This window comes from Triturus cristatus, chromosome 10, assembly GCF_964204655.1.
Source record: "Triturus cristatus chromosome 10, aTriCri1.1, whole genome shotgun sequence".
NCBI classification, from domain to species: domain Eukaryota; kingdom Metazoa; phylum Chordata; class Amphibia; order Caudata; family Salamandridae; genus Triturus; species Triturus cristatus.
The window spans coordinates 1,136,156,765-1,136,183,342 of NC_140593.1; the positions used below are offsets into that span (position 1 = coordinate 1,136,156,765).

The 26,578-nt window shown below is 42.2% G+C and overlaps 1 protein-coding gene across 2 annotated transcripts in view; it reads left to right on the forward strand.

Moving 5' to 3' along the window:
- GRID2IP (Grid2 interacting protein) overlaps positions 1 to 26,578 on the forward strand; it is a 305,642-nt gene that overhangs the window by 179,416 nt on the left and 99,648 nt on the right. For both annotated transcript variants that reach the window (XM_085629441.1, XM_085629442.1), the window contains 4 exons: positions 13,673 to 13,758; positions 17,905 to 17,974; positions 18,150 to 18,244; positions 24,625 to 24,808. In XM_085629441.1, coding sequence (XP_085485567.1) covers positions 13,673 to 13,758; positions 17,905 to 17,974; positions 18,150 to 18,244; positions 24,625 to 24,808 — 435 coding nt within the window. The remainder of the gene's footprint in view (positions 1 to 13,672; positions 13,759 to 17,904; positions 17,975 to 18,149; positions 18,245 to 24,624; positions 24,809 to 26,578) is intronic.

The following is a 26,578-nucleotide window of genomic DNA, read 5'->3' on the forward strand; positions in this document are numbered from 1 at the left end:
TGTAGTAATAGTAACAGCTGTTATTGACCTCGTTTAGACATGTGAAGGAGGCTCACTGTCCTGGTTTTGTCATTGTGGCTTTTTATTGAAATGTGCTCCATTGTTCAAAGGTATGTGACGTGCCAAGTTTCCCGTAGCAGTATTACCTAACTGAAACCCAGTCTCTTGCGTTATCTGCCTCATAAGAATAAACAGCTGACTCAGGCATTCTGAGATTTAAACCGCTGACTCACTTCTGCGTTAGGTTAAATTGCTATCCCAATCATAAAGACCTAAGCCTGGCCAGCATGTGTCATGACTCAAGACACCAAGCTATGAAAGCAATGAGTATCCTCTGTGACCCTTTAACCCGGCAGGAGATTGAACGGTGACAGGAAGAAGCAACCACGAGAAGTAGGGGTTAGAGACAAGAGAGAGAAACCGTATTCTCAGGTGCTGAGTCATGGGCGTCTCTCCAGCACAATGAATGGCTTTAGTTCAGTGGGATGTAGGTCGTCACTCTAGATGAGGTACAATAGATTATGGACCAGTGCTTCGACGTGGAACATTACTAAGCAGCACTAATGCACCTCACCAGTCTTCGAAGGGAGCAGCTGCAGACTGAATACCTGGAGCCTGTCCAGAATCTGTAGAAGCGCGGGAGACCGACAGCAAGAGATGGTGGACCTGGTAAAAGGAGCCAGGTCTCCAAACAGCAATACATTCTTTCTGATTGGAGATTATATTTCAGAGATTGTGATTAATGTTTGTGTGTGAAGGCTCATTCAAAGAGTGGACGTTGAAGGTCACGAGGACTCAACAGATTCGGGGTGCATTTCGAGAAATGGGGCCTGATTTTGAAAGGTGGTTTTGACATTTTGGAAATGAAGGCAGATTTTCACAAAGAGTTTGGATTTTTTAAATTGTGAAACGTAAGTTACAGGGAACTGGTAGGGAGAGTACCAATGGAACCGAGAGGAAGAACTAAACAAAAGTACAGGCCACGGATGCCAGGTGTGAGCTGTAGAGCACGAGTGTAAAGCGTTGCCAAGCGTGTAAGACATGGTGACCTTTTTGTCCTGCAAGTACCCAAAGTATCCTAGATGTGTGTCTGTCGGTCAACCTGGAAACAGAACCTACCATGTGGGGGTTATTGGTCTAAATTCTGATGAGTTTGGTAACCTGCCGCCTCCCTCTCTTCCAAGCCCTCCTGGCCTACCTCCTTATAGGTGTGTCAATATCTATTTGTGATGTTATGAGAGATGGCCAGACTTTGGGCTGCTTTTGTACCAGAGCCTTTAACCCAATTCCTCTCAGCACTGCTCTCAAACATCTACTTACCTGAAGAGGACATGAATGCTCTCTCCTGTCGCTGCTGTCCCCCATGTGCTGCACCGTGCGCACATGGGGGACATATTATGCGCATCTTTTTGAAATGTATTCTTTGTTAATTTTATTGTTGTTATATGCCATGCACAAATGGTGCCCTTCGGGCACCATTTGCACACGGGGTGGCACCATGCGCACATGGGGGACATATTATGCGCATCTTTTTGAAATGTATTCTTTGTTAATTTGCTATGTGTAATATGCCATGCACGAATGGTGCCCTTCGGGCACCATTTGCATACGGGGTGGGGAGAATGTGGCTAATTTTTTTTTTTTATAATTTTTACCGTACGCGTACGGTAAGCGTAATCTGCGAATTTCCGAAAAAAAAGATTTATTTTTTTTTGGGCTTGAGGGTTGTTTGGGGACCCCTATATCAATGCTGGGTGGTTAGGATGTGACGAAACTGCCTCTTTAGCCATTTTTTGGCTTCGTTTTTGCTGCCCAACTCAGAGAGCGAGAGAGAAAATGGCGGCCGCCGCTTCCTGGTTTCGACCGATTCGAATGTTTACTAAGATCTAAGAGCCAATCAGAATCGTGCTCGCGCACGCCACCGTACGCCTACGGTAAGCGCACCGTAAGCGCACCGTAAGCTGGCTCAGATATATTATTGATTTAAAGGCTATTTTCTCAGAATCTACTGAACAGATTTACACCAAACCTACAAAAGGCACTTCCTTGACCTGAGGACTAGCTCTCTGCCAAATTTCAAGTAATTCTGTTCAGCCGTTCGGGCTGTAGCTGTGTCTAAAGGTCCTATGGAAAAATGCATGCGAAAAACGCGTTTTGGGACCCCCCTTTTATCTCAGCCCCCGCTTGACGAATCCCCCCGAGACTTTCAGGGTAGGAGCGGAGCGGAGCGCCCCACCTATTTTGAAAAATTCGCGAGGATTCGTCGACCGGCGCCAAAGTTATTCAAAATAGAATGTTGCGGATTTCCTATGGAAACGTGGTCCTAACTATAACTACCTACTTAGGTAATATATATATATATATATATATATATATATATATATATATATATATATATATATATATATATATATATATATATGAAACCGAAACACAGCGCGAACGCCGTAAATAGCCTTCCCCCTACTCACTTGCGATGGTGGTCCGCAGCGAGGTGGCTATCCTCCTTAAATCAACACGAACGCTGTACTCCGACAACTCCTTTGACAAACAGCGGCCACGGACACCAGTAAGCTTCAATACAATCTTTTATTTGTGCAATGTAGCAACGACAACTCAACGCGTTTCGGGATGACCCTTGCTCACGAGTGAAATGCAAGCCATCAAGGAAGTGTTTTTTAAACATATCATGTGACCACACTATCAATAAACATAGAAGACATACTTAGCGGTTTTCGTTCCCTCACGATACCGCTGTTTTTTTCTTTTAAATAACTTTAACCAAACTGTCAACATTGCTGTAAATACATATATGAGTCACAGACCTCTTAATCAAATGGTTTAAGAAACGTTACTGAAAGCAATTTTCAATTATTAACATTTCCGGTTTAGCCCCAGTGGGCAATTAACAAATGATCTACAAATTGTAATCAAAATTTCGTACTAATTAATCAGCAACAAACTTAAAGAAAATTGATTCCTGCCCCAGTGGGCATAACGACCCAATCATATTCATCACAAATTGAAACAGTGACAATGGTTCCTCAAATTGAACGTAATCTGAAGCCTTTGGTTCTTCCGCACTTCTCTAGTTCATCATGCCCTTGAATATCTACCAAGTGAAAAAAACATGTCTGTAAAATCTTATTCTGTAGTGTTGTTTCACAATTACACTTCCTGGTTTCTTGGCATTTGAATAAATCAATTTAAAAACAACTATTATATAAAACATACAAAAGGTTGCCTATAAAAACAGTTTGACAACGTCAAAACAGCTCGACGACAATAAGATATTGTGCACACATTTTATTAACCCAAATGGGCGGCCAATTCTTCGTCACAGTTGTGGCCCAAAGGGGTCAGAGTTCTGTATTGAATTATGAGTTTGGATTCTAGACGCCTAAGATCCTGAACTCTATTGCCTCCTCTTTCATTCAATCTGACTGAGTCCAGGACACAGAAGCTGAGTAGATCGCTGTTTTGACTGTGATGACTTGTGAAATGGCGTGCTATGGGATACTGTTTGTCGCCATGTTTTATTGCCCGTAAATGCTCAAGGATCCTGATCTTGGCCTTGTGGATAGTACTCCCTATGTATGCCTTTTTGCATGGACAAAATAAAGCATAAACTGCAAACTCAGTGTTGCATGTAGTGTGCTTCAAAATTTTGTAAGGTTTAGCTTCTGGAGAGAGTATACAATCTTTGTGATTTTTGCTGTGTTTACATGCTTTGCATCTTCTACATGTGTAAAAGCCTTGTACTCCTAGGGTGTTAACTTTGCTGGGTTCAATCGCTCTACAGAGTGTGTCCTTCAATGATTTGGCCTTCCTAAAAGTTATCTGTGGAATAGCTTCTACACTGTTTGTTAGGTCTTTATCTGTGTGTAGTACTGGCCAGAATTTAGTTAGGCTTTTTCGGACCTCTTGAGCTTGATTATGGTAGGTGGTAATGAACCTAATTTTGTCAATCTCCTTAGCTTTATCATTGGCTTTATCAAATAACAGTGACTCTCTTGATCTCTTAGCTACTTCTATTTTAGCTTTATTGATCACCGTCTCAGTGTATCCTCTTTCCAAAAATCTTTTTGTCATTACCTCTTCTTCTATTTTGAAACTCTCAACTGAGCTGCAATTGCGTTTTGCTCGCAATAGTTCACCTAGGGGAATACTGCCAAGTAACGATTTTGGGTGGCAGCTACGGGCATGGAGAAGACTATTTCCTGCAGTTTTTTTCCTATAGAGGGAACTTTTTAAGCCCTCATTGTGGATGGTAAGGGCAAGGTCAAGAAATTCAATGTTCGTCTTTGACCATTGACTAGTGAAATGGAGATTGAAAGTGTTAACATTAAGGCTTTTAACGAACTCATTAGCTTCAATCTCATTACCATTCCAGATGCAAAAAATATCGTCAATATATCTTCTCCACTTTATCACCTTGTCTTTAAACATCTCATGTTCTCTGACCACTTTCTCCTCCCAGTACCCCAAATAGAGACCCGCAAAGCAAGGAGCAAAGCAGGTCCCCATTGAAGTACCGAGGGACTGTTTAAAAATTTTGCCATCAAATGTGAAAAAGTTCTGTTTCAGACAGGAAGACATCATATCCACTAACATTTCGGTGTGATGAAAGTAAGAGATAGATCTTTCGTTAAGGTAGTGTCTGCATGCTAAAAGTCCCATTTCATGCGGTATGCATGTGTAGAGACTTGTGACATCCAATGAAAGGAGGGAATATCCATCCTTCCATTCGGTATTTTCTAGCTCTCTCAGAAAATGACTCGTGTCCTTAATGTAGGATGGAAGATTTGCAACATATGTTTGTAGAAAAAAATCCACATATTTTGAAGTATTTTCCATGCAGCTCCCTCTTGAAGACACAATGGGTCTTCCCGGGGGAGCAGCTGGATTTTTGTGGATTTTGGGGAGTAGGTACAGGGCAGGCAATTTTGGATATTTACAGTTTAGAAAGTCATACTCATTTTTATCTAAAATGCCTTCGGTTTTCCATTTCAAAAGACTCGCCTGAAATATTCTGATAGAATGCTCGTATTCCATCCTATTGCTTCTTTGATACTTCTCTGTATCAGATAGTTGTTGTATGCCCTCTCTAGTATAATTCTGCCTTGATTGTACCACTACATTCCCTCCCTTGTCAGACTTTTTTATCACAATGGAGTTATCATTTTTCAAGTTGTTAATTCCTTCTCTTTGTGCTGCAGTGATATTATTCCACCCATACCATTTTTTCTTCGTGAGCTTAATTAGTTCTTGCGTGACTCCTTTTTCAAACACCTCAATTGCATCGTTCTTAATTTGCGGTAGAAAAATGGATTTCGGTTTGAAATTATTTTTAACATTGAGGTTAAGGATGGTATTGTCATTTAAAACATCAGAAAATGGGTTGTCGTCATCGTTTACCTCACCTGCCAATACTCTGGCGGTGTGGAGCAGCTCAATATCATTAATACTTACAGTGCTAGGTGTGTCACCGTCGGTTTCTCTTTCAATGCCCACTTTGGTTGCATACCATTTTTTTATTCGAAGTTTTCTCGTGAAATAAAAAAGATCTATTCGACTTTGGGTGTAATTAAAATCATTGGATGGGCAGAAAGTCAGTCCTAGAGACAACAGTTCCAACTCAGAATCGCTGAGCACTCTATCCGATAGATTAATGACAGTTTTTTTATCCATTATTTCGTTTTGCTTTGGCCCCTTGTACGACTTCCCACTGGGCTCACCGATTTTCCTTGTGTAGTTTTGTTCCCTCTTCTTGCGCCTCTGCTTCCTCTTCCACGACCTCGTGTGAATCCTTGTTTGTTGTTGACTTGTCTTCCTTTCGCCATAAGATTGAATTCTGTTAAAATGCTGGTTTTTACCCCATCAAAGTTAGAAATGTTTGAAACTTCGCTACTACTAACGCTTCCATCTGTTGTAGTTTCAATTTCTACTTGTTCTTCTAGATTCTCAGTCACTTTACCAGTATTAACGGCCGTTAGGTTGGGTGCGGGAGGATTTTTTCGAAGCTGATCATATTTTTTAGCAAAAGTCAGGATCTGTCCCTTTTGATAATCAACCAAATCTCTTTGGAATTTCCTCTGTTTTTTAAGTTTGATGTCATCCTCGATTTTTTCAAGACTCCTTTCAATTTTCTCCATTTCTTTGTTGAACTCTTCTTGTCCACACAGGGCTTTGATCTGTTCTGTCAGGCTATCGATGGTTTCTGCCAGTCTTTCACAGTCTCTCTTTGCATATTTAACTAGCAACACTAGCATGTTGATCGAACAATTGTGGTTGTTGCTGGCCCAGTCATTGACCAAATCGGGATCTGGATCATTAAAAGTGGGTGTAATGAAGATGCGTAATCCTCTTGGGATTCTCCCAACATCGATGTATTTCTGCAAGGTGGTAGCTTCCCACCATTTGTTTTGCTCCGTCTTAAGAGCTCTCCATAATTGGTCCCACAATTGTCGTTTGCCTGGTGCTAGTGTGCTGTTACTTGTTGATGGCACTGTTTCAACTGCCTCGATTGTCTCAACGTTGTCAAACATTTTACACGCTGCCTCGGTCCGTTTGACATTTCTGGTCGTTGCCATTTTTGCTCTATGAATTCACCGCTTGATAAGCGGGATTGTATATTGCTAGGAAATGTTGTTTGGCTTTCTCCAAATCACTTCCTCCCATCAGCGCGTTTTAAACTCACTCATACGACATTATCAAGACTATCTCCTACCAGGAATGAAACTCTAAGGTTCTTCAACCACAGTTTCTTGGTCTTATTCAGTCTTCGACAGTAATGCCTGAGTGAGAAACTGCGCGGGTAGGGGGGTAGAAACAACGAAACCGAAACACAGCGCGAACGCCGTAAATAGCCTTCCCCCTACTCACTTGCGATGGTGGTCCGCAGCGAGGTGGCTATCCTCCTTAAATCAACACGAACGCTGTACTCCGACAACTCCTTTGACAAACAGCGGCCACGGACACCAGTAAGCTTCAATACAATCTTTTATTTGTGCAATGTAGCAACGACAACTCAACGCGTTTCGGGATGACCCTTGCTCACGAGTGAAATGCAAGCCATCAAGGAAGTGTTTTTTAAACATATCATGTGACCACACTATCAATAAACATAGAAGACATACTTAGCGGTTTTCGTTCCCTCACGATACCGCTGTGGGAACGAAAACCGCTAAGTATGTCTTCTATGTTTATTGATAGTGTGGTCACATGATATGTTTAAAAAACACTTCCTTGATGGCTTGCATTTCACTCGTGAGCAAGGGTCATCCCGAAACGCGTTGAGTTGTCGTTGCTACATTGCACAAATAAAAGATTGTATTGAAGCTTACTGGTGTCCGTGGCCGCTGTTTGTCAAAGGAGTTGTCGGAGTACAGCGTTCGTGTTGATTTAAGGAGGATAGCCACCTCGCTGCGGACCACCATTGCAAGTGAGTAGGGGGAAGGCTATTTACGGCGTTCGCGCTGTGTTTCGGTTTCGTTGTTTCTACCCCCCTACCCGCGCAGTTTCTCACTCAGGCATTACTGTCGAAGACTGAATAAGACCAAGAAACTGTGGTTGAAGAACCTTAGAGTTTCATTCCTGGTAGGAGATAGTCTTGATAATGTCGTATGAGTGAGTTTAAAACGCGCTGATGGGAGGAAGTGATTTGGAGAAAGCCAAACAACATTTCCTAGCAATATACAATCCCGCTTATCAAGCGGTGAATTCATAGAGCAAAAATGGCAATGACCAGAAATGTCAAACGGACCGAGGCAGCGTGTAAAATGTTTGACAACGTTGAGACAATCGAGGCAGTTGAAACAGTGCCATCAACAAGTAACAGCACACTAGCACCAGGCAAACGACAATTGTGGGACCAATTATGGAGAGCTCTTAAGACGGAGCAAAACAAATGGTGGGAAGCTACCACCTTGCAGAAATACATCGATGTTGGGAGAATCCCAAGAGGATTACGCATCTTCATTACACCCACTTTTAATGATCCAGATCCCGATTTGGTCAATGACTGGGCCAGCAACAACCACAATTGTTCGATCAACATGCTAGTGTTGCTAGTTAAATATGCAAAGAGAGACTGTGAAAGACTGGCAGAAACCATCGATAGCCTGACAGAACAGATCAAAGCCCTGTGTGGACAAGAAGAGTTCAACAAAGAAATGGAGAAAATTGAAAGGAGTCTTGAAAAAATCGAGGATGACATCAAACTTAAAAAACAGAGGAAATTCCAAAGAGATTTGGTTGATTATCAAAAGGGACAGATCCTGACTTTTGCTAAAAAATATGATCAGCTTCGAAAAAATCCTCCCGCACCCAACCTAACGGCCGTTAATACTGGTAAAGTGACTGAGAATCTAGAAGAACAAGTAGAAATTGAAACTACAACAGATGGAAGCGTTAGTAGTAGCGAAGTTTCAAACATTTCTAACTTTGATGGGGTAAAAACCAGCATTTTAACAGAATTCAATCTTATGGCGAAAGGAAGACAAGTCAACAACAAACAAGGATTCACACGAGGTCGTGGAAGAGGAAGCAGAGGCGCAAGAAGAGGGAACAAAACTACACAAGGAAAATCGGTGAGCCCAGTGGGAAGTCGTACAAGGGGCCAAAGCAAAACGAAATAATGGATAAAAAAACTGTCATTAATCTATCGGATAGAGTGCTCAACGATTCTGAGTTGGAACTGTTGTCTCTAGGACTGACTTTCTGCCCATCCAATGATTTTAATTACACCCAAAGTCGAATAGATCTTTTTTATTTCACGAGAAAACTTCGAATAAAAAAATGGTATGCAACCAAAGTGGGCATTGAAAGAGAAACCGACGGTGACACACCTAGCACTGTAAGTATTAATGATATTGAGCTGCTCCACACCGCCAGAGTATTGGCAGGTGAGGTAAACGATGACGACAACCCATTTTCTGATGTTTTAAATGACAATACCATCCTTAACCTCAATGTTAAAAATAATTTCAAACCGAAATCCATTTTTCTACCGCAAATTAAGAAAGATGCAATTGAGGTGTTTGAAAAAGGAGTCACGCAAGAACTAATTAAGCTCACGAAGAAAAAATGGTATGGGTGGAATAATATCACTGCAGCACAAAGAGAAGGAATTAACAACTTGAAAAATGATAACTACATTGTGATAAAAAAGTCTGACAAGGGAGGGAATGTAGTGGTACAATCAAGGCAGAATTATACTAGAGAGGGCATACAACAACTATCTGATACAGAGAAGTATCAAAGAAGCAATAGGATGGAATACGAGCATTCTATCAGAATATTTCAGGCGAGTCTTTTGAAATGGAAAACCGAAGGCATTTTAGATAAAAATGAGTATGACTTTCTAAACTGTAAATATCCAAAATTGCCTGCCCTGTACCTACTCCCCAAAATCCACAAAAATCCAGCTGCTCCCCCGGGAAGACTCATTGTGTCTTCAAGAGGGAGCTGCATGGAAAATACTTCAAAATATGTGGATTTTTTTCTACAAACATATGTTGCAAATCTTCCATCCTACATTAAGGACACGAGTCATTTTCTGAGAGAGCTAGAAAATACCGAATGGAAGGATGGATATTCCCTCCTTTCATTGGATGTCACAAGTCTCTACACATGCATACCGCATGAAATGGGACTTTTAGCATGCAGACACTACCTTAACGAAAGATCTATCTCTTACTTTCATCACACCGAAATGTTAGTGGATATGATGTCTTCCTGTCTGAAACAGAACTTTTTCACATTTGATGGCAAAATTTTTAAACAGTCCCTCGGTACTTCAATGGGGACCTGCTTTGCTCCTTGCTTTGCGGGTCTCTATTTGGGGTACTGGGAGGAGAAAGTGGTCAGAGAACATGAGATGTTTAAAGACAAGGTGATAAAGTGGAGAAGATATATTGACGATATTTTTTGCATCTGGAATGGTAATGAGATTGAAGCTAATGAGTTCGTTAAAAGCCTTAATGTTAACACTTTCAATCTCCATTTCACTAGTCAATGGTCAAAGACGAACATTGAATTTCTTGACCTTGCCCTTACCATCCACAATGAGGGCTTAAAAAGTTCCCTCTATAGGAAAAAAACTGCAGGAAATAGTCTTCTCCATGCCCGTAGCTGCCACCCAAAATCGTTACTTGGCAGTATTCCCCTAGGTGAACTATTGCGAGCAAAACGCAATTGCAGCTCAGTTGAGAGTTTCAAAATAGAAGAAGAGGTAATGACAAAAAGATTTGATCAATAAAGCTAAAATAGAAGTAGCTAAGAGATCAAGAGTCACTGTTATTTGATAAAGCCAATGATAAAGCTAAGGAGATTGACAAAATTAGGTTCATTACCACCTACCATAATCAAGCTCAAGAGGTCCGAAAAAGCCTAACTAAATTCTGGCCAGTACTACACACAGATAAAGACCTAACAAACAGTGTAGAAGCTATTCCACAGATAACTTTTAGGAAGGCCAAATCATTGAAGGACACACTCTGTAGAGCGATTGAACCCAGCAAAGTTAACACCCTAGGAGTACAAGGCTTTTACACATGTAGAAGATGCAAAGCATGTAAACACAGCAAAAATCACAAAGATTGTATACTCTCTCCAGAAGCTAAACCTTACAAAATTTTGAAGCACACTACATGCAACACTGAGTTTGCAGTTTATGCTTTATTTTGTCCATGCAAAAAGGCATACATAGGGAGTACTATCCACAAGGCCAAGATCAGGATCCTTGAGCATTTACGGGCAATAAAACATGGCGACAAACAGTATCCCATAGCACGCCATTTCACAAGTCATCACAGTCAAAACAGCGATCTACTCAGCTTCTGTGTCCTGGACTCAGTCAGATTGAATGAAAGAGGAGGCAATAGAGTTCAGGATCTTAGGCGTCTAGAATCCAAACTCATAATTCAATACAGAACTCTGACCCCTTTGGGCCACAACTGTGACGAAGAATTGGCCGCCCATTTGGGTTAATAAAATGTGTGCACAATATCTTATTGTCGTCGAGCTGTTTTGACGTTGTCAAACTGTTTTTATAGGCAACCTTTTGTATGTTTTATATAATAGTTGTTTTTAAATTGATTTATTCAAATGCCAAGAAACCAGGAAGTGTAATTGTGAAACAACACTACAGAATAAGATTTTACAGACATGTTTTTTTCACTTGCTAGATATTCAAGGGCATGATGAACTAGAGAAGTGCGGAAGAACCAAAGGCTTCAGATTACGTTCAATTTGAGGAACCATTGTCACTGTTTCAATTTGTGATGAATATGATTGGGTCGTTATGCCCACTGGGGCAGGAATCAATTTTCTTTAAGTTTGTTGCTGATTAATTAGTACGAAATTTTGATTACAATTTGTAGATCATTTGTTAATTGCCCACTGGGGCTAAACCGGAAATGTTAATAATTGAAAATTGCTTTCAGTAACGTTTCTTAAACCATTTGATTAAGAGGTCTGTGACTCATATATGTATTTACAGCAATGTTGACAGTTTGGTTAAAGTTATTTAAAAGAAAAAAACAGCGGTATCGTGAGGGAACGAAAACCGCTAAGTATGTCTTCTATGTTTATTGATAGTGTGGTCACATGATATGTTTAAAAAACACTTCCTTGATGGCTTGCATTTCACTCGTGAGCAAGGGTCATCCCGAAACGCGTTGAGTTGTCGTTGCTACATTGCACAAATAAAAGATTGTATTGAAGCTTACTGGTGTCCGTGGCCGCTGTTTGTCAAAGGAGTTGTCGGAGTACAGCGTTCGTGTTGATATATATATATATATATATATATATATATTCATGTCATCAAGGCCTGTGTGAGCTGAAACGTGTAATGGCTGACATCAAATAAACATTTATGCACTTACTTTGTGGTCCGTGCTCTGGTTTTGCCACAGAAATCGAGACGGTGGTGGAGGATATACATATATATATATATATGTATATTTATATATATATTTCTCTTTAACTTGTTCCTGGATGGCTATCAGTTGCATTGGACTACTGTCAAGAACCTTGGAATTATTTTTAATTGCAATCTGTATTTTACTCCACAAGCTGATGGCTGTTTGATGTTGTGCCGTTTTTCTTTAAGTAGGGGAGGGCGAGGAATTTCAATGTTCTTGTAACAAAAAATGTCCTCGCCCTCCCCCACTTAAAGAAAATCAACACAGCATCAAACAGCCATGATTGGAAGATGTTGGCTGCTTTACATGGAGTGAGATGGAATCAAAAGCATGTATGACAGTAAGTTAACTTTGATAACAGGAATAATTCTTCAGCAACTCTCACTGGGCTTTGCTGAAAATGATTCTGCAAAAGAAGGAGCCAACAGTTTGGAATCTTAGAGCACTTCTGGCAAGGGTTATCAGTAATACTCATTTGATTTTACTGATCGTTTTTATAAAAATTAGTTTTCTTCCCATTGATTTAAAAAAAAAAGAGAAATACCAAAGTAATGTCTTTTTGATGCACTTCCGACATATTAGTAAAAGCTGCTAGGTTTTTAAGGATACGCGTTATGGAGTGCTTAGACATACACCCTCAAATACTTTATGCCAGAATAAGCCATGTGGCCAGTTCAAGCGTTTCTGGTCTTCTTTTTTTAAAATTCTTTTTATTAAACAATTACTCGATCCACCATTACAGTCAAAAGCAAAGAGCAGATGTGTTTTGGCAACATCAAAAACAAGGTGCACAATATTGCATGCATATGACAGGGCTCAGAGTTCAAGCACCAGATGCACCTTTCAGTTGTTCTCCTGACGTTCAGAAATGATCCACCAAATACAAATCTCGTCTGATTTAGAATTATTCACCTCAACCATGCCTGAGGTGAAATTACTTAGAATGAATTACAGTTTAGAGTATTTCCAGGGAAATACTCAACATCTGACTTGATTTTACTATTCACTAAAGCAACAAGCTCAGCCCAAGTCAAATGGATTGTATTTTAGAAATTGTCAATAAGGGGGTCTGAATGTTCCTCCCTAAAAGAGTGATTCCAACTAAGGGGCAACAATCAGTAGAGTTTTAACCGCAATCATATATCATGGCCATCCTTGTGCTAAAGAGTATTGTTCATCAGAGAGACCGAATATTGTCCGGCAGTAGTACGGAACACTTGGACATTGATACTGTATATTAGCAATGAGTGTTAGAGAACAATTCACATGAGTGCCCCAAAATAAAGCCCAGGATTGTCAAATAGCACTGCCCGTCAACTCAACTGAATATTATCCGTCAGTGGAACAGTAAATTAGCCAACTGGATACTTCTGATATTCCCCTGAAAGGCGTATAATAGGTCTCCTCAATGCCACATACTTTTTATCATTAGTGTTACCAAATATTAATATACTAATACTCTTGAAGTACCGAAGCCGCCAATGATACCTCTTTTCTCCAGTCCTCACAAACAACTCTATTCTCTACTCTGGGTGGAGACTCCTGAGCATGCAGTCTGCCCACAGCCTCTCCAGAGTGGGTTGGCATATGTGTTGTTGTGCACTGTTCTTGAAGCTCGTGGCCTTTGTTGTGTGTTTCCACACCACTGTGTGCTGACCTGTTGCACATGGTATGCAGGGTTCAAGTTGTACATTGTCTTTGCTTTGCTAAATTTCCCTTTCCTTCTTTCTGTTCTTTCTAATTAGGACTGTCCGGATTTATAAAGGAAGCAAGAGCTTTGGCTTCACGCTACGAGGTCACGCACCGGTGTGGATTGAGGCTGTCCTTCCTGGTAAGATGCTCAACTACCCTCACCTCCCACAGTGAGGGTGTATGGAGGTACAATCACTTTGCTTGAAGTTGTTGGGTTTCTTGATTGTACCTCTCTGGCAGTAGACACATCAGACTGGCCATGCTGTCCAACTCATACTTTTTGGGAATGGCTCTATGACTATCTGTCAGTTTGTTTAAAAGGATTGTATGTTTTTTATGTGTTTTTACTTTTCTCTAGAATAAATATATTTCTCCCACCTCTGCTAATGAGTAATTAATAAAAACCAGTTCCTGCTGTTTGATCCAAACACCCCCAATGATTTCCCTAAACTTTGGCAGTACAGTGTAGAGATCCTAATATGCCCCTTTTCATATATCTGTATAGCCAGCCCCTGTTATTCTAACCCACACGAGTGTTTACATCTAGTCAGTTTCTATTGACAATGTTGTCTAGACCTCAAACTTTTCCTCTCTTCATGCCAAACTTGCGGGCAATACTACTTGCACTTGTTATGAGTCTCCAGATGGTTCTCATAAAGTTCCTTCTCGCTCCCATGTTGTGGATGTGTTAACTAAAAACTACACTCAGATTCTCTGGTAGAGGGGGCAAGATTCATGATCGCATGGACCTGATGTCCTGCTCACTTCTGCTTCTCTCACAATGATGTGGACAGAGTACATTGCATTTTGCTCTTTTTTTGAAGAGGAATACTTGAGGCGGTACAAGGCTTCTGCGTGAGATAACAAATCCCTCTGAAAACTGAATCCCTTAAGTTTTTAATATACAGAAAAAAATATATATATAAAAAAAGAGAGATGTGGGAAAATCCGAAATCACATCTTTATCAGTTCACAGGTAGATACATTGTTTAAACTCTTTTATTAACAATATCTGGCTTGTGATGAGCCGAATGGCACACTTTGTTGCTTTTTTTGGATATGGAACTAGCAGCAATTTTGTAGGAAGACTCCAGTTTCCCATCAAGACAGATACAAAGGGATGGGGAATAGAGGCTGGCATTAGATTTCGGCTTTTAGGTGTAGCCTTCTGCACCATCAAGGGCCACAGACATATCGTGCAGGTTTTTCAGAATCAGTAAAGTAAATCCAAGTGAATAGACATGTCTGCGTCCAACAATTTCAAGATGTTTTGCAAGGCAACTATTAGCAGAAAACATAGAAGTCAAGATGTATTGGAAAATGAGTTGTTTTCACTCTTTTAGGAAATATGTAGAATTATCCAGAAGGCTAAAGGTCATTGAAACATTGGCGGGTTATTCCAGATGAGGGTGTATCTGGACTCAAATTTCTCCTGACCTCACTGCAAGCCTGAATGTAAAGTTTATCAGATGACTTAGATAGGCAAACTTCATCACTATACTAGGCACTCACATATTGCCTCGGGATTTTCCATGCAAGATTTTCTGCACAAGAAAATCTTATTTAAACCCTACGCATACCTACAAAGAGTAAGTCTTATAACCACAGTTTGAACGACTTGCAGTTTCTTTTTGCCAGACTAATAAACATACGAATGCTTTAATCGAGCCACCCATTGACAAAGTTGTTCCTACTATTGTTTGACCATCTTCTTGGGAGATCAAGGTCCACATTTTTCTCAGACGAGCGAGCTGAAAGTTGAAGCATTTCACAATGACAATCATGGGGTGTCATGAGTGTTCGACAATTGGTTTTCTAACCCAATGGACATGACTTGAACCAAGTTTTTTTATTTTTTATTCTTTTAATCAGAATATACTTTCCTTAGAAGAGAGAAGGTGGTTTGTAGCAAGAATGAATGTTGTAGAACGTTTTGTTCCCACATAAAATAATACTAAGTATATTTCGTACCCTGCTCATAGTCATCTTGCTCTCATCTGCAGCTAGATTTTAGCGATTGAAGGCACAATGGGTACACTCTGGGAACCTGCTCCAGCCTTGGATGAAGATTTGAATGTGGTACACGTAGGACTGTCAACTCTTCTTAAACTGGAGATTGGGTTTAGAAGGGAGATAAGGAGCACGTGGCAGAGATGAGAAAGGAGTTGTGGTAACTAATTCTGTTCTGCCATCCAGAAAGGACAGTAACCATTGTTGGACACCTAAATGTCGCCAACGAAGTCCTCCTACAGTTGTCAGAGTAATAAACAATCCATGATGAGGCCTCGAAAAGGACCACCATGAATAGCACATGGTGGGTCCTGGCTCACTCTGGCAGAAATATTCATCCTAAATCCCGACAACACAGTCGCTGGATGTTCTTAATGCAGAACAGCAAGTTTCTTTGGGGTTTTCAGAAATTATCTAACAACTGTCTTCTCTAAGGCTGCAAAGAAGAGCAGAATCGTAGGTGGATATTAAACAGCTGTAATGTAGAGATTCAATGAGGTTTTTTAAGAAGGCGTGTACGCCTCCCAAACTTCCAAGGTTGTGGAAATCTAGCTTTTTGGGGAGACTGATTGACGTTTTCTCAAAGGGGAGGGCCTACAATCTTTCATAAACCAAACTGAAAATAAGGTTTGCAGAGGATTCTCTACCACAGGGGATAGATACATCAGTTGCTCATCCTCATCCCCATAAGCTTAACCAAGGAGTCGGGTTCCACTAGTTCTCAGGATACGTAGGACTTCCAGGCGTACAGAAACAGGTCTCATAATACACAAGTTGAGATCACCAATACAAACTGACCTCCTCCAGTTCACATATGACAACACTAATGGCCTTCACTATGGCACCACTGACAAACAACTTTTTTATTCTTGGGATTATGAAGTAAGAACGAGAAGAATGTCATAAAAAGGAGGAAAATGGTATAGGATAAATGTATTTGAAAAATCAGAAATAAAAGAATTGACTGGCTGACCACTAATAATGATCTTATACATGCTGGAAACACAACACGCCAAATGCGTCGTTGGGGTTGTGTGTCTTACCAGCACACAGAAAAGCAGGTCTACTCATGTGTAGAGACAGACACATGCATTCACAGCACACAGAAGACTGACATGCTAACTCAGACACTCACAGTACAGAGATAACTACCATGCCAATCTACCCAGTACATACACATATATAGGTGTAGGGTGTTTCTGTACCAAAGTCACAACCTATCCCCAGGATGAATACTCGTACCTTCCAGTTTTAAATTACTAATGGATGATTTAGAGTTTGTTGGAGAGGATACTCCATCGCAACAGCTACCAAGTACTCTCAGCCAGACTGAAGGACAAGCATACCTTAAGTATATCAGTGGTGGAGCTTACTATGGCTCAGACACTGATGTACTCTTCACTCTGATGACTTGATGGAGTATGGATGTTAGAGGGTCACATATAACACCATCTGCCCGATTAAGAGTGGGCAGTTTTATTTGTTTTTTTCTGTTCTTTACCGCCTTGTGAGCGACAGTAAAAGAAAATAATGAACTCCCCACACACATTGCGGAAACGGAAGCATCAGGAAAGAGAACTTATGGCCTACTCAAGTCAGGCTTAGTGGATATAGAGGCAGAGCAGAAAGTGTCTTTCAGTTCATGGAAAGCAGTGTGGAGGTAGTAAAATTTACTGCTCACTCAGCCAAGTTGTTGATAGTGGCCCAGAATCTCTGTAGCTGGGGTTGAAATGACACTATATCTTGGAACAAATCTTGAGTAATGTCTAGGTTTGACGACTAACCCACAGAAGTGATCAAGAATCATAAGGGGAGCCCACAGTACAATGATCTACCTTTCCCGGCATATATCCGTCCTTCCAGTTAGAGTACTTCCTCCAAAGCCATAAACCATCTCAATGACTTGTGAGCCACTCCGCTTCAAAGAGACGCTCCCGCCTGTGCATGACGTGATCCTGATTGTCCCCTGAAGTGCAAGCAAATACAGCACTGGAATCTATCTACAACATGGGATTCTCTACATTTCCTTAGATGACATGTTTTGAATATATTCTGAGATGATCATTCTCTGTCAAGTGTGAGCTTGAGCGAGGATCATCCATTGCTGACCGTATAATAACCACTCATAACCGTGGTTTAGCCACTAAAATAAAATCTTCTGCTGATGATCTTATATGCCTGGCCACCTTCAGAAGCCGTGTACTCATGATCTATATATCACTAGGTTAATTCCACAGCATCTATATGATACCTTTTGTCTGTTTCTTGTAACCAGGCAGCCCAGCAGAAATGTCTGGCCTGAAAGCCGGGGATCGGATCTTATTCCTCAATGGTCTTGACATGAGGTGCGTATCTGCTACTTATAACTAACTCTTGCTGCCTTGCTCTCTTTCTGTTTTATACCAGCCATTTTACACTTCCTGTCTTCTCTCACTCCTTCTCTTACTTTTGTTGGCACTTTCCTTTATGTTCCCATCTCTCACTACATTTTTCCCTGATGGATTATTCTTTTTCCTGTAGGAACTGCTCTCATGAGAAGGTGGTGTCCATGCTTCAAGGGAGCGGTGCGATGCCCACTCTGGTGGTAGAAGAAGGGTTCATCAGCTTCTCTGAAGGTGAGCCTCTATTGTCATCCAAGCCTCCCTCACACATCCTCTGATATACCTCGTACCTGGCCCACAAGCAGTCAGCAGATTAATCTTGGTCCTGCCCTGCAGCACCCCCACTATTCCAGTGCATATAGACACAATCAGCTCTGCCCTCTCCCTGCCAATCATTCAGGTTCTTAGGAAAGAGGAGGATGATCACTGTCAGAAGTGGTGAAAGGAGAATTATAATAGGAGACTGAGGGCAGAGTGGGAGAGAGGTCGTCTGGGCGCTTGTGTGGAAGTGGGAACACTTGTAAATTGTAGCTTTATGACAGTTCCTTCTCTAAGTACTGTTCAACTGTTTCCAAGGATGAGGATAACTACAACAGTTGGATTTTCAGTAAAGCAGCAAAATGGTGGAATATGTTTTGGTCTATAATTTCAATACCAGTAAATCCCTTATGTTGTGCCTATGGAGGCTAACCTACACCCTTCCATAGTACTTGGGTAAATAAGGACATGAACAAGCCCTATTTTATCATGAGGCCACAGCCTGAGACCAGATTCAATCTTTTTTGGGGACATCAGGGAAATGCAGACACTTGTCCTGTGCTAACTGTGACAATGGACTCGTTGATGAGGCCCAACAAGGCTGAATTCGCCCTGGGGTTGCTTTTGTTCTTGCCCAGGTGGTACTTGGCATTACTATTCATGTTGGACCAAGACTGATTTGTTTTGAGTAGCACAATAAGCAAAAAACTATGGAATGGAATGTGGCCTCGAGTATGTACCAATGGTGAGATGGATTCTATCCATCACTTGTTTTCCTTATTAAGAAGGGCTGAAAGTCTAGCTTTTGTGTCTTAGTCCAGACTCCCAGGTAAGGAATTGAGAGTGGGAAGTGGGTTTAAGAAACTGACCTAGGCTAGACAAGGAAAGGGTAACAAGGAGCTAGAGTGGGCGTTAGCGACGGCAAGGGCATGGGAAGCGTTGGTAGTGGAGCTCCAGGGGCTGATGTCTGAGGCAGAGGAAGAAGGGAGCGCTTCGGATCGGCAAGAGGCGAGGGGACCTGGGGATTGAGTTGGGAAGGGGATGGGGGCGGCCCCCAGACACATACCAGAGGCCTGGACACGAGGGACGATTTGCTTACATAGAGAGGAGGTGAGCGACTGCAATTGAACTCCAGGGTCGGGGGGGCACGTCAAGGGTGAAATGGGGACAGGGGCGCACTGACATAGGGGGGGGAGGGGGGGGACGAGTTGGGATTGGGAGGGGGGCTGCTTTTACGGCACGTGGGACCCAGTGATGTAATGAACAGTTGTTGTTGATTTGGAAACTAATAAAAAATGTTTCAACAAAAAAAAAAAAAAGAAGCTAGAGTGGGCAAAACATGAAGGGCGTGAGTGTGGCCTGGGCATCTTATAAAGAGGTTTGGCATAGTTATGCTAATGCAACATCACAAAATAAAATGATGGATGGAGTGTTGAGACTTTTCAAACACTCACCTCCAGTCACAGATCTGGGTTTCATTCATCGCTATTTTGCTTGCCACGTCACCCCAGTTTGGACCTAGCCATATGAAAATCAGCCTTGACCCTGCTGCCCATGGGAACAGTCCAGCACGTACTGCCAGGCCAGGTCCTCCCTGGACCAGAAACAAGCATCCTAGGACCGGCTTTTAGGTGTATAACTGATCATCAGCCAGGCTAGCTTCAATCCAGTGGTGCAGCGAGCAAGGGATCCATATCAGGGTGCTTGTTTCCGGTCCAGGGAGGACCGGGCCTGGTAGTTCGCGCTGGACTGTTCCCATGAGGAGCAGGGTCAAGACTGATTTGCACATGGCAGGGCCCAAACTGGGGTGGCATAGTGACCAAAAGAACAATGGATTAAAGTCAAATCTCTTGACTGCAAGTGATTGGTTGGAAAGCTTTAGCACTCCATTCATCAGTTTGTTGTGTTTGCTATGTTAGCTTTAAGTGGCCAAGAGTATTCAGAGAAGTGGGTTGCTTGCTCACAGTGCCACTGGATTCAAACTAGCCTGGCTGGTAAGGGGTGATACCCTGAAACCAGTCCCAAGGTGCTTGGCTCAGGTCCAGGGAGGACCTGGCCTGGCAGTTCAGGCTGGACTGTTCCCATGGAGCGCAGGTTCAAGACTGATTTGCATATGGCTGGGTCAAACTGGAGTGCCGTGGCAAGAAAAATAACGATGGATTAAACCCAGATCTGTGACTGAAGGGTGAGTGTTTGAAAAGTTTCATCTCTCAATCCATCATTTTATTTTGTTATATTGCTATGTGTGCCCTAAGTGGCTAAGGGTATGCCCATTCCTGGGTCCCTTGCTTGCAGCGCCACTGGATTCGAGCTAGCCTGGCTGATGAGGGGTGATAGCCCAAAACCAGCCCTAGGATGCTTGTTTCTGGTCCAGGGAGGACCTTACCTGGCTGGACTCTTCCCATGGGGAGCAGGGTCAGGACTGATTTGCATATGGCTGAGTCCAAACGGGTGGCATAGTGAGCAAAAGAATAACGGATTCAACCCAGATTTCTTGACTGGGGTGAGTGGTTGAAAAGTTTCAGCACTCTCTCCATTATCTTGTTATGTTTACTGTGTTTGCACTAAATGGCCAGAGCTATGCCCAGAGGTTGGTCCCTCGCTGGCTGTGCCGCTTGATTCAAGCTAGCCTGGCTGATGAGGGAGTGATACCCCGAAACCAGTTCCAGGGTGCTTGTTTCTGGTCCAGGGAGGACCTGGTCTGGCAGTTCTATCTGGACTGTTCCCATAAGGAGCAGGGTCAAGACTGATTTGCATATTGCTGGGTCCAAACTCAGTCGGCATAGTGAGCAAAAGAACGATGGATTCAACCCAGATCTCTTGACAGGGGGTGAGTGGTTGAAAAGTATTAGCACTCCTTCCATCATCTTGTTGTGTTTGCAAAGTTATGCTACTGGTCTCACATACACTCCATTGTCACATGCTTGCAAAGCTAAGGGTTTTAACAGGATGCTTTTTGATATCCTTTTAACTGAAAGGCACATTGCTTATATTGCAATGCATAAAACCAATCCAGCTTTCTTGTCTGTAGTAGAGTCAGTTCACAAAATGTAAAAGTGCATGGATGTGTGGCTGGCAGAGCGTGTGCAGTTTAGTAAGATTTTAGATCCCAACCAACTTCCCATCCCCCGCATCTCCAGACAAAGCAAAGATCTTCCCTCCACTTATCTGCTGGCATTTGACATGCTAATTTCTGCTATTAACCATCATGTTTTGCAGCTGGTTGAGTGTGATTTATAGGCTATTCATCCTTGCCTACTGTACCCATCACAGGAGCAAGGAGACACATAGGTAAGTGGGTTAGTGAGTTAATCACCCTTGGCTGCTGGTCTGAGGCTCACCGCCGTCTGCACTGACCAAAGTCTGCACTGACCGAAATTTATTGCCAGCTCATGATTTGTTTGGTTGCCTAGGTGACATGGGTAGGCGACCTCGGCTCAGCTCACTGTGAGCAAGTATCACTCCACTAAACAGTATCCTGACAATGGCACGGCTTGGCATCCTTCATGGCACCCCTCCGGTGCACAGAAAAGAGTGGCAACAGGATCAACCAACAGATCTGAACGTGGCATCAATATTGCACTAGGGTGCCCGCTCTCCAGTGCAGTTTTGATGAGCATCCGTTGGCTCTGAGCAGTTTGAAGAGGCTTGGTGACTGCTTGCAGTCTATAGTGTTCTCAACTCAAGGACTTTTACTTATGGTAAAATTCCCCAGAGTGCCCAGGCACCATTCAGATGATTGTATAGAACTTGAACCCTGATAAAGGATAAGAAATGTTATACTTTCTCTGAATCAGTCCTCAACCTCCTTGCTATTGCAATTGACTCAGATGGACAAAGCCCCTTGGCAATCGTATGTTCCAAAACAATTTCAACTCTTTTCGCCTGCCAGACTCTGTGCTGCCATCTGGGAGGCTTTTACTTGACCCCTGCTTCACACTTTCACCAACAATGATGGTGTGGAGTCTCTCACGCACTTGGGGTATGCACTCTCCATCTTGTTTGGTGGCAACGCTTCTGTTCATTTTAGTAGGTCACCAGCTACCACTTGTGTCTTGTGGATCTAGTCGATCCCAGATGGGTGGAATGGTCAGGACTCCCACCAGTCTTCATTTCTGATTTCACTAATGTCCCTTTATCACTGGTAGGAATTCTTGTGCATGGTGGGGGTACCAGGAATGCACCATTATGGATAAATAGTGGATAAATAGTTTCTTGCCTCGTGAATCGTGATGCTATTCAACCCCTGCAGAGCGGTCCAGTAGGTGTAACTATTAATACATACTTACTCCTTGCAATATGGAGAGGGGGCCCTTTAAGATAACCTAGGCATGATCGTTTTACATCCTTAAAAACACTGTGGTATCCAAGAGCAGTGTTTTGATACTGCCTTATTGTAATTTTTGGGCCTGAGACCAATAGCAAGAGCATGCACCATCCAGAACTCAGTTTGCACTATCAAGGTTAGAGGGTGCTTCCATTGATCACAAGGGATTTCAGTGACTTACTGTTTGCAGGTAACCTTTTGTGGGTGAGAGCGTCCCCGATATGTTTGTGTTTATTACTCTCTCACCTCGATAAATCCTCAGTCGTTTGGGAATGCGATGAGGGAACTAGAAAGTCCATCACCCCTTGTCAGTTGAGAATAATTGTTGATGATATTTTAAAACCCATCACTGTCATGTCAAGTGGATTCCCTCAACGAGAGATTTGCTTGTGGATTCATCAATATCCCTCCAAAATGCACCTTTTAGGTTTCTTCGACACAGGAGTGTCGAGGGCTGTGATGCAACAGCTTGTGCACACAGGAATATGTTATAAGGCAGAGGAAGAGAGGGTTGGCAGAAGATCATAGAAAGGATCAATATGGTAATGAACAATGAGCTCAACATTATACCTATAATAACAGTTCACTGCCTACAGTGCTTAATGTGTGCTGATGGTTACAGGTGGTTTGTACCAGCACTTGTTTGGGGACTAGAACCTATTTTTTCCTCATCAGACTTTAATTCAGAGGGAGAGATAGAAAGGCACAAAAAGGAGAAGGAAGGCGGAAGAGACAAAGGAAGAAAGCAAGGATGAAAAAGGACCCACCTCTACCCCATGGAAATAAACTTCTTGAGCTAGAGGGATTTGTGTTGCCATATAGCATGGGTGAAAGGTCGTCGGATCCAAACAAGAGCCCTCTGCTGACGCTGGTGACTGCTGCATTTCCGGAAGACCAATGCTTCCTGATTTTGATTTCACTGTATGCATTTTTCTTCACGGCCATAATGGACCATAGCTTCCTTCTTTATGCTCCTTTTGATTGGTTCACTTGTATCTTTCTACTGCTCACATTTTGGGAACTACATTTTTCTTTTACATTAAGCACTCACTGAGAGTGCATGCGTTTTCTTTCTCGCTAACTCATGTGGTGCGTCCGCTCTCCCAACCTCCCCCTTGCTGTGTTTCTCCCCTGTCACCTCCCAGCTTGCCTGTAAAACCACAGCAACAGGCATCTTTCTACTGTGGTATGACTAAAAAGCAGACTTTAAGGGTTGTTTTTGTTTTATCAATTGCATTCCACATATTGCATGAAAACACATACTTTGCCACACAAAGACATTTATGGTGCTGGGGGAAGGGCCCTCTGCTGCACTCACTCAACATGTGTCTGAGGCAGAAGGTGTACTTAGCATGACATGTCTCCATGAAGCGCAAAAGTATGCTCCCTGGGCTACTAGTGGGACAAATGTCTGCCTAAATGCTGTGGAAAGTAAATTAGGACTTGGCAGGAGTTTCCTTTTACACTGTGACACTTTTTAAATGTTGTTTAGAGTTTCCTGAGTGAAAAGTATTTGAAAAATAAACCAAGCCATTTGTAAAGATTGAAAATTGAATTCAATGTACAGTTTTGACACACCATAAGAAATGTGTTTGCTTATCCCTCCAGTATTTTGAACTTTGTTTTCTTTTACTTTTTTTAACAATAGTTTACAGACAAACATAGCCAGGAGCTCACCACTCACATGACCAAGCAACGCCTATTGGCTATGCCAATGCTTGCTGTTCTTCATTCTACATTTCTTGTTTTACTTGTGTATGGAATATGTGTTGTTTTAGGGTCCGTCCTTATTTTTTGTATTTTCACTATGGGCCCAGTCCCTTAGTGTTGTTTAATCAATTCTTGGAATTTTTCTTCTGATACAGTTTTTATCATCAATTTGACTTTTGTGTCAAGTTATTTCGTCCACTTCTTTCCTCCAAATTAGTATTTGAGGAACTAAGCGTTCTCTAAGATGTCAAAGTACTGTGAGAATGGGGTGTCTGCATCTCTCGTATTTGTTGATTATTGTTCTTTATGTTCAATGCAGACCCCGATGGGAAAGATCCGCTGAACCCCTCGTCCGCTCTTACATCTGTACAGTGGGTGGCAGAGATCCTGCCTTCAAGCATCAAGCTACAAGGAAGATCATTTAACCAGCAGCTGGACCATCTACTCACCCCGCCTGAGCGCTACACCATCTGCAAAGCCCTGGAGGCGTTCTTCCAGCATAGGTAATGCAGACCAAACTCCTCTTAGTGTGTTGTTCAAAGTATCCAAACGACCAACTTGTGATTTTCAAAGCACCTACAGCATCTATTGTCTACTAGAAACTATTTACCGTATGGGCATACCATATGATATACAAAGCATTCATACGCTCCTCCTCACCCATGCATTTACAAAACTCCTAATCAGCAATATAAATAAACCTACTTCTGATGTTATTAGTAATTTAAATGCAAAACTGGTGTTCTACAATATTGTCTAAGATATTCAAAGTCCATGAACGACTGAGGTCAGTCTATGAAGTACTTTGTTGGTGATTCATCAGTAAATCTATTTAATCTGTTGTTCACATCTTGTAATTAATTAGTCATCTATTGCCTTCCAAACATCACACATCCATGACTTATGCAATTTTGCATGCCTTCCACGGTCATATTAATCCACCTTACCGCATGCCCAATCCACAGAATTAGGCCAACTCACATTCCCACAGATCCGCCCTGTCTGGCAGTCCACTGTTACTGTATAAAAACCAGGATACAATGACCCTATTCATTGTAGTAAGTGCGATCTAGAATCACAGCCCTCTTTGGACTAGACATCACACTGTGTGTTGGATTGTATAGGCCTTAGACATTTACGTGGGGCTGTGAAGCACTTATCCACACAGTCAGCACACTACACCATATGTGTGTGAGTGAAGAGTGTTGTCTTTGTTTTGAGTCTGTGTGGGAAGTGTTTCCATGTCATGCGTGATGACCACTGTGGCGCTCTTATCATGCTACTCGACGTTGAGCTTTGACATGTGACGGATAAAGGGGTGTGAGAAACAGACATGCATTTCTATAGCTTTATAGTTTATAGTTTGTGGTACATTGCCAGCACCTATTAGCCATGCAGGTCTCTTTACTGTGTTGGATTTTTTTTTGTTCTTAATCCCATTCCCTATGCTGGTCGTAGGAAGCTGCATTGCATAGTTGGGTAAATTCTCCCATCACCATGTAAAACTTGCGAGTTGTCAGGCAAACACTGCTTCTCTAAGACCCCTAAGTAGTGCCGGATGGAGATGGAAGGTGCTTCAGAATATGGGTTACGGGTTAACAGAACGAGCACACCACCTGGATCACGAAATCACTTAGTAAAGCTCCCAACCAAAAGTATTTTAGGATTAAAATAAGGCCAAAATGAAAAAAGTGGATCAGTCACTGCAAAGTTATAGATTGCCCAAGTGACCGTTCCATTCCACATTGCTTCGCAATTCTGCATGGACAGTCGATGAAAGTTCCTGCACAGCACTCATAAGTGGACACTGGATGCTTCTTCCCCTCCAGTCACAAGCATGACTCCCAGCAACAAGATGCCTTTAGTCTTCAGTCATGCCGGAGGGGTTGGATGAGAGTCAGTCACCTTAGGCAGGCAGACATACTTCATAGATTCCAAACTTCACATTGTCCATGTGAGAGTGCCTCTGGCTTGCATCCCCATGGCAGACAGGGTCTCTCTAGTCTTCTTGAGTCTGCCTAAACCAATAGACAGTGCTCCCCCTTCTCAGCTACCAGTTGAGTCCTTGGTGTTGATACCAATATCCTCGCCCTCTGGAGAGTCTTGTCTCAAGATGCAGGTTTATAGTGAGTGTAAGTTAGCTTTGTCAGTCACTTTCCAGTTCCAATGAAGAATCTTCACCAAGTCCAATGCCAGATTAGTTACAACTGGTCAAATGGTATGTTCCTCAAAAAGCGTTTGGGTCTTGTTGTTTTTACTCTATGGTCGGATTT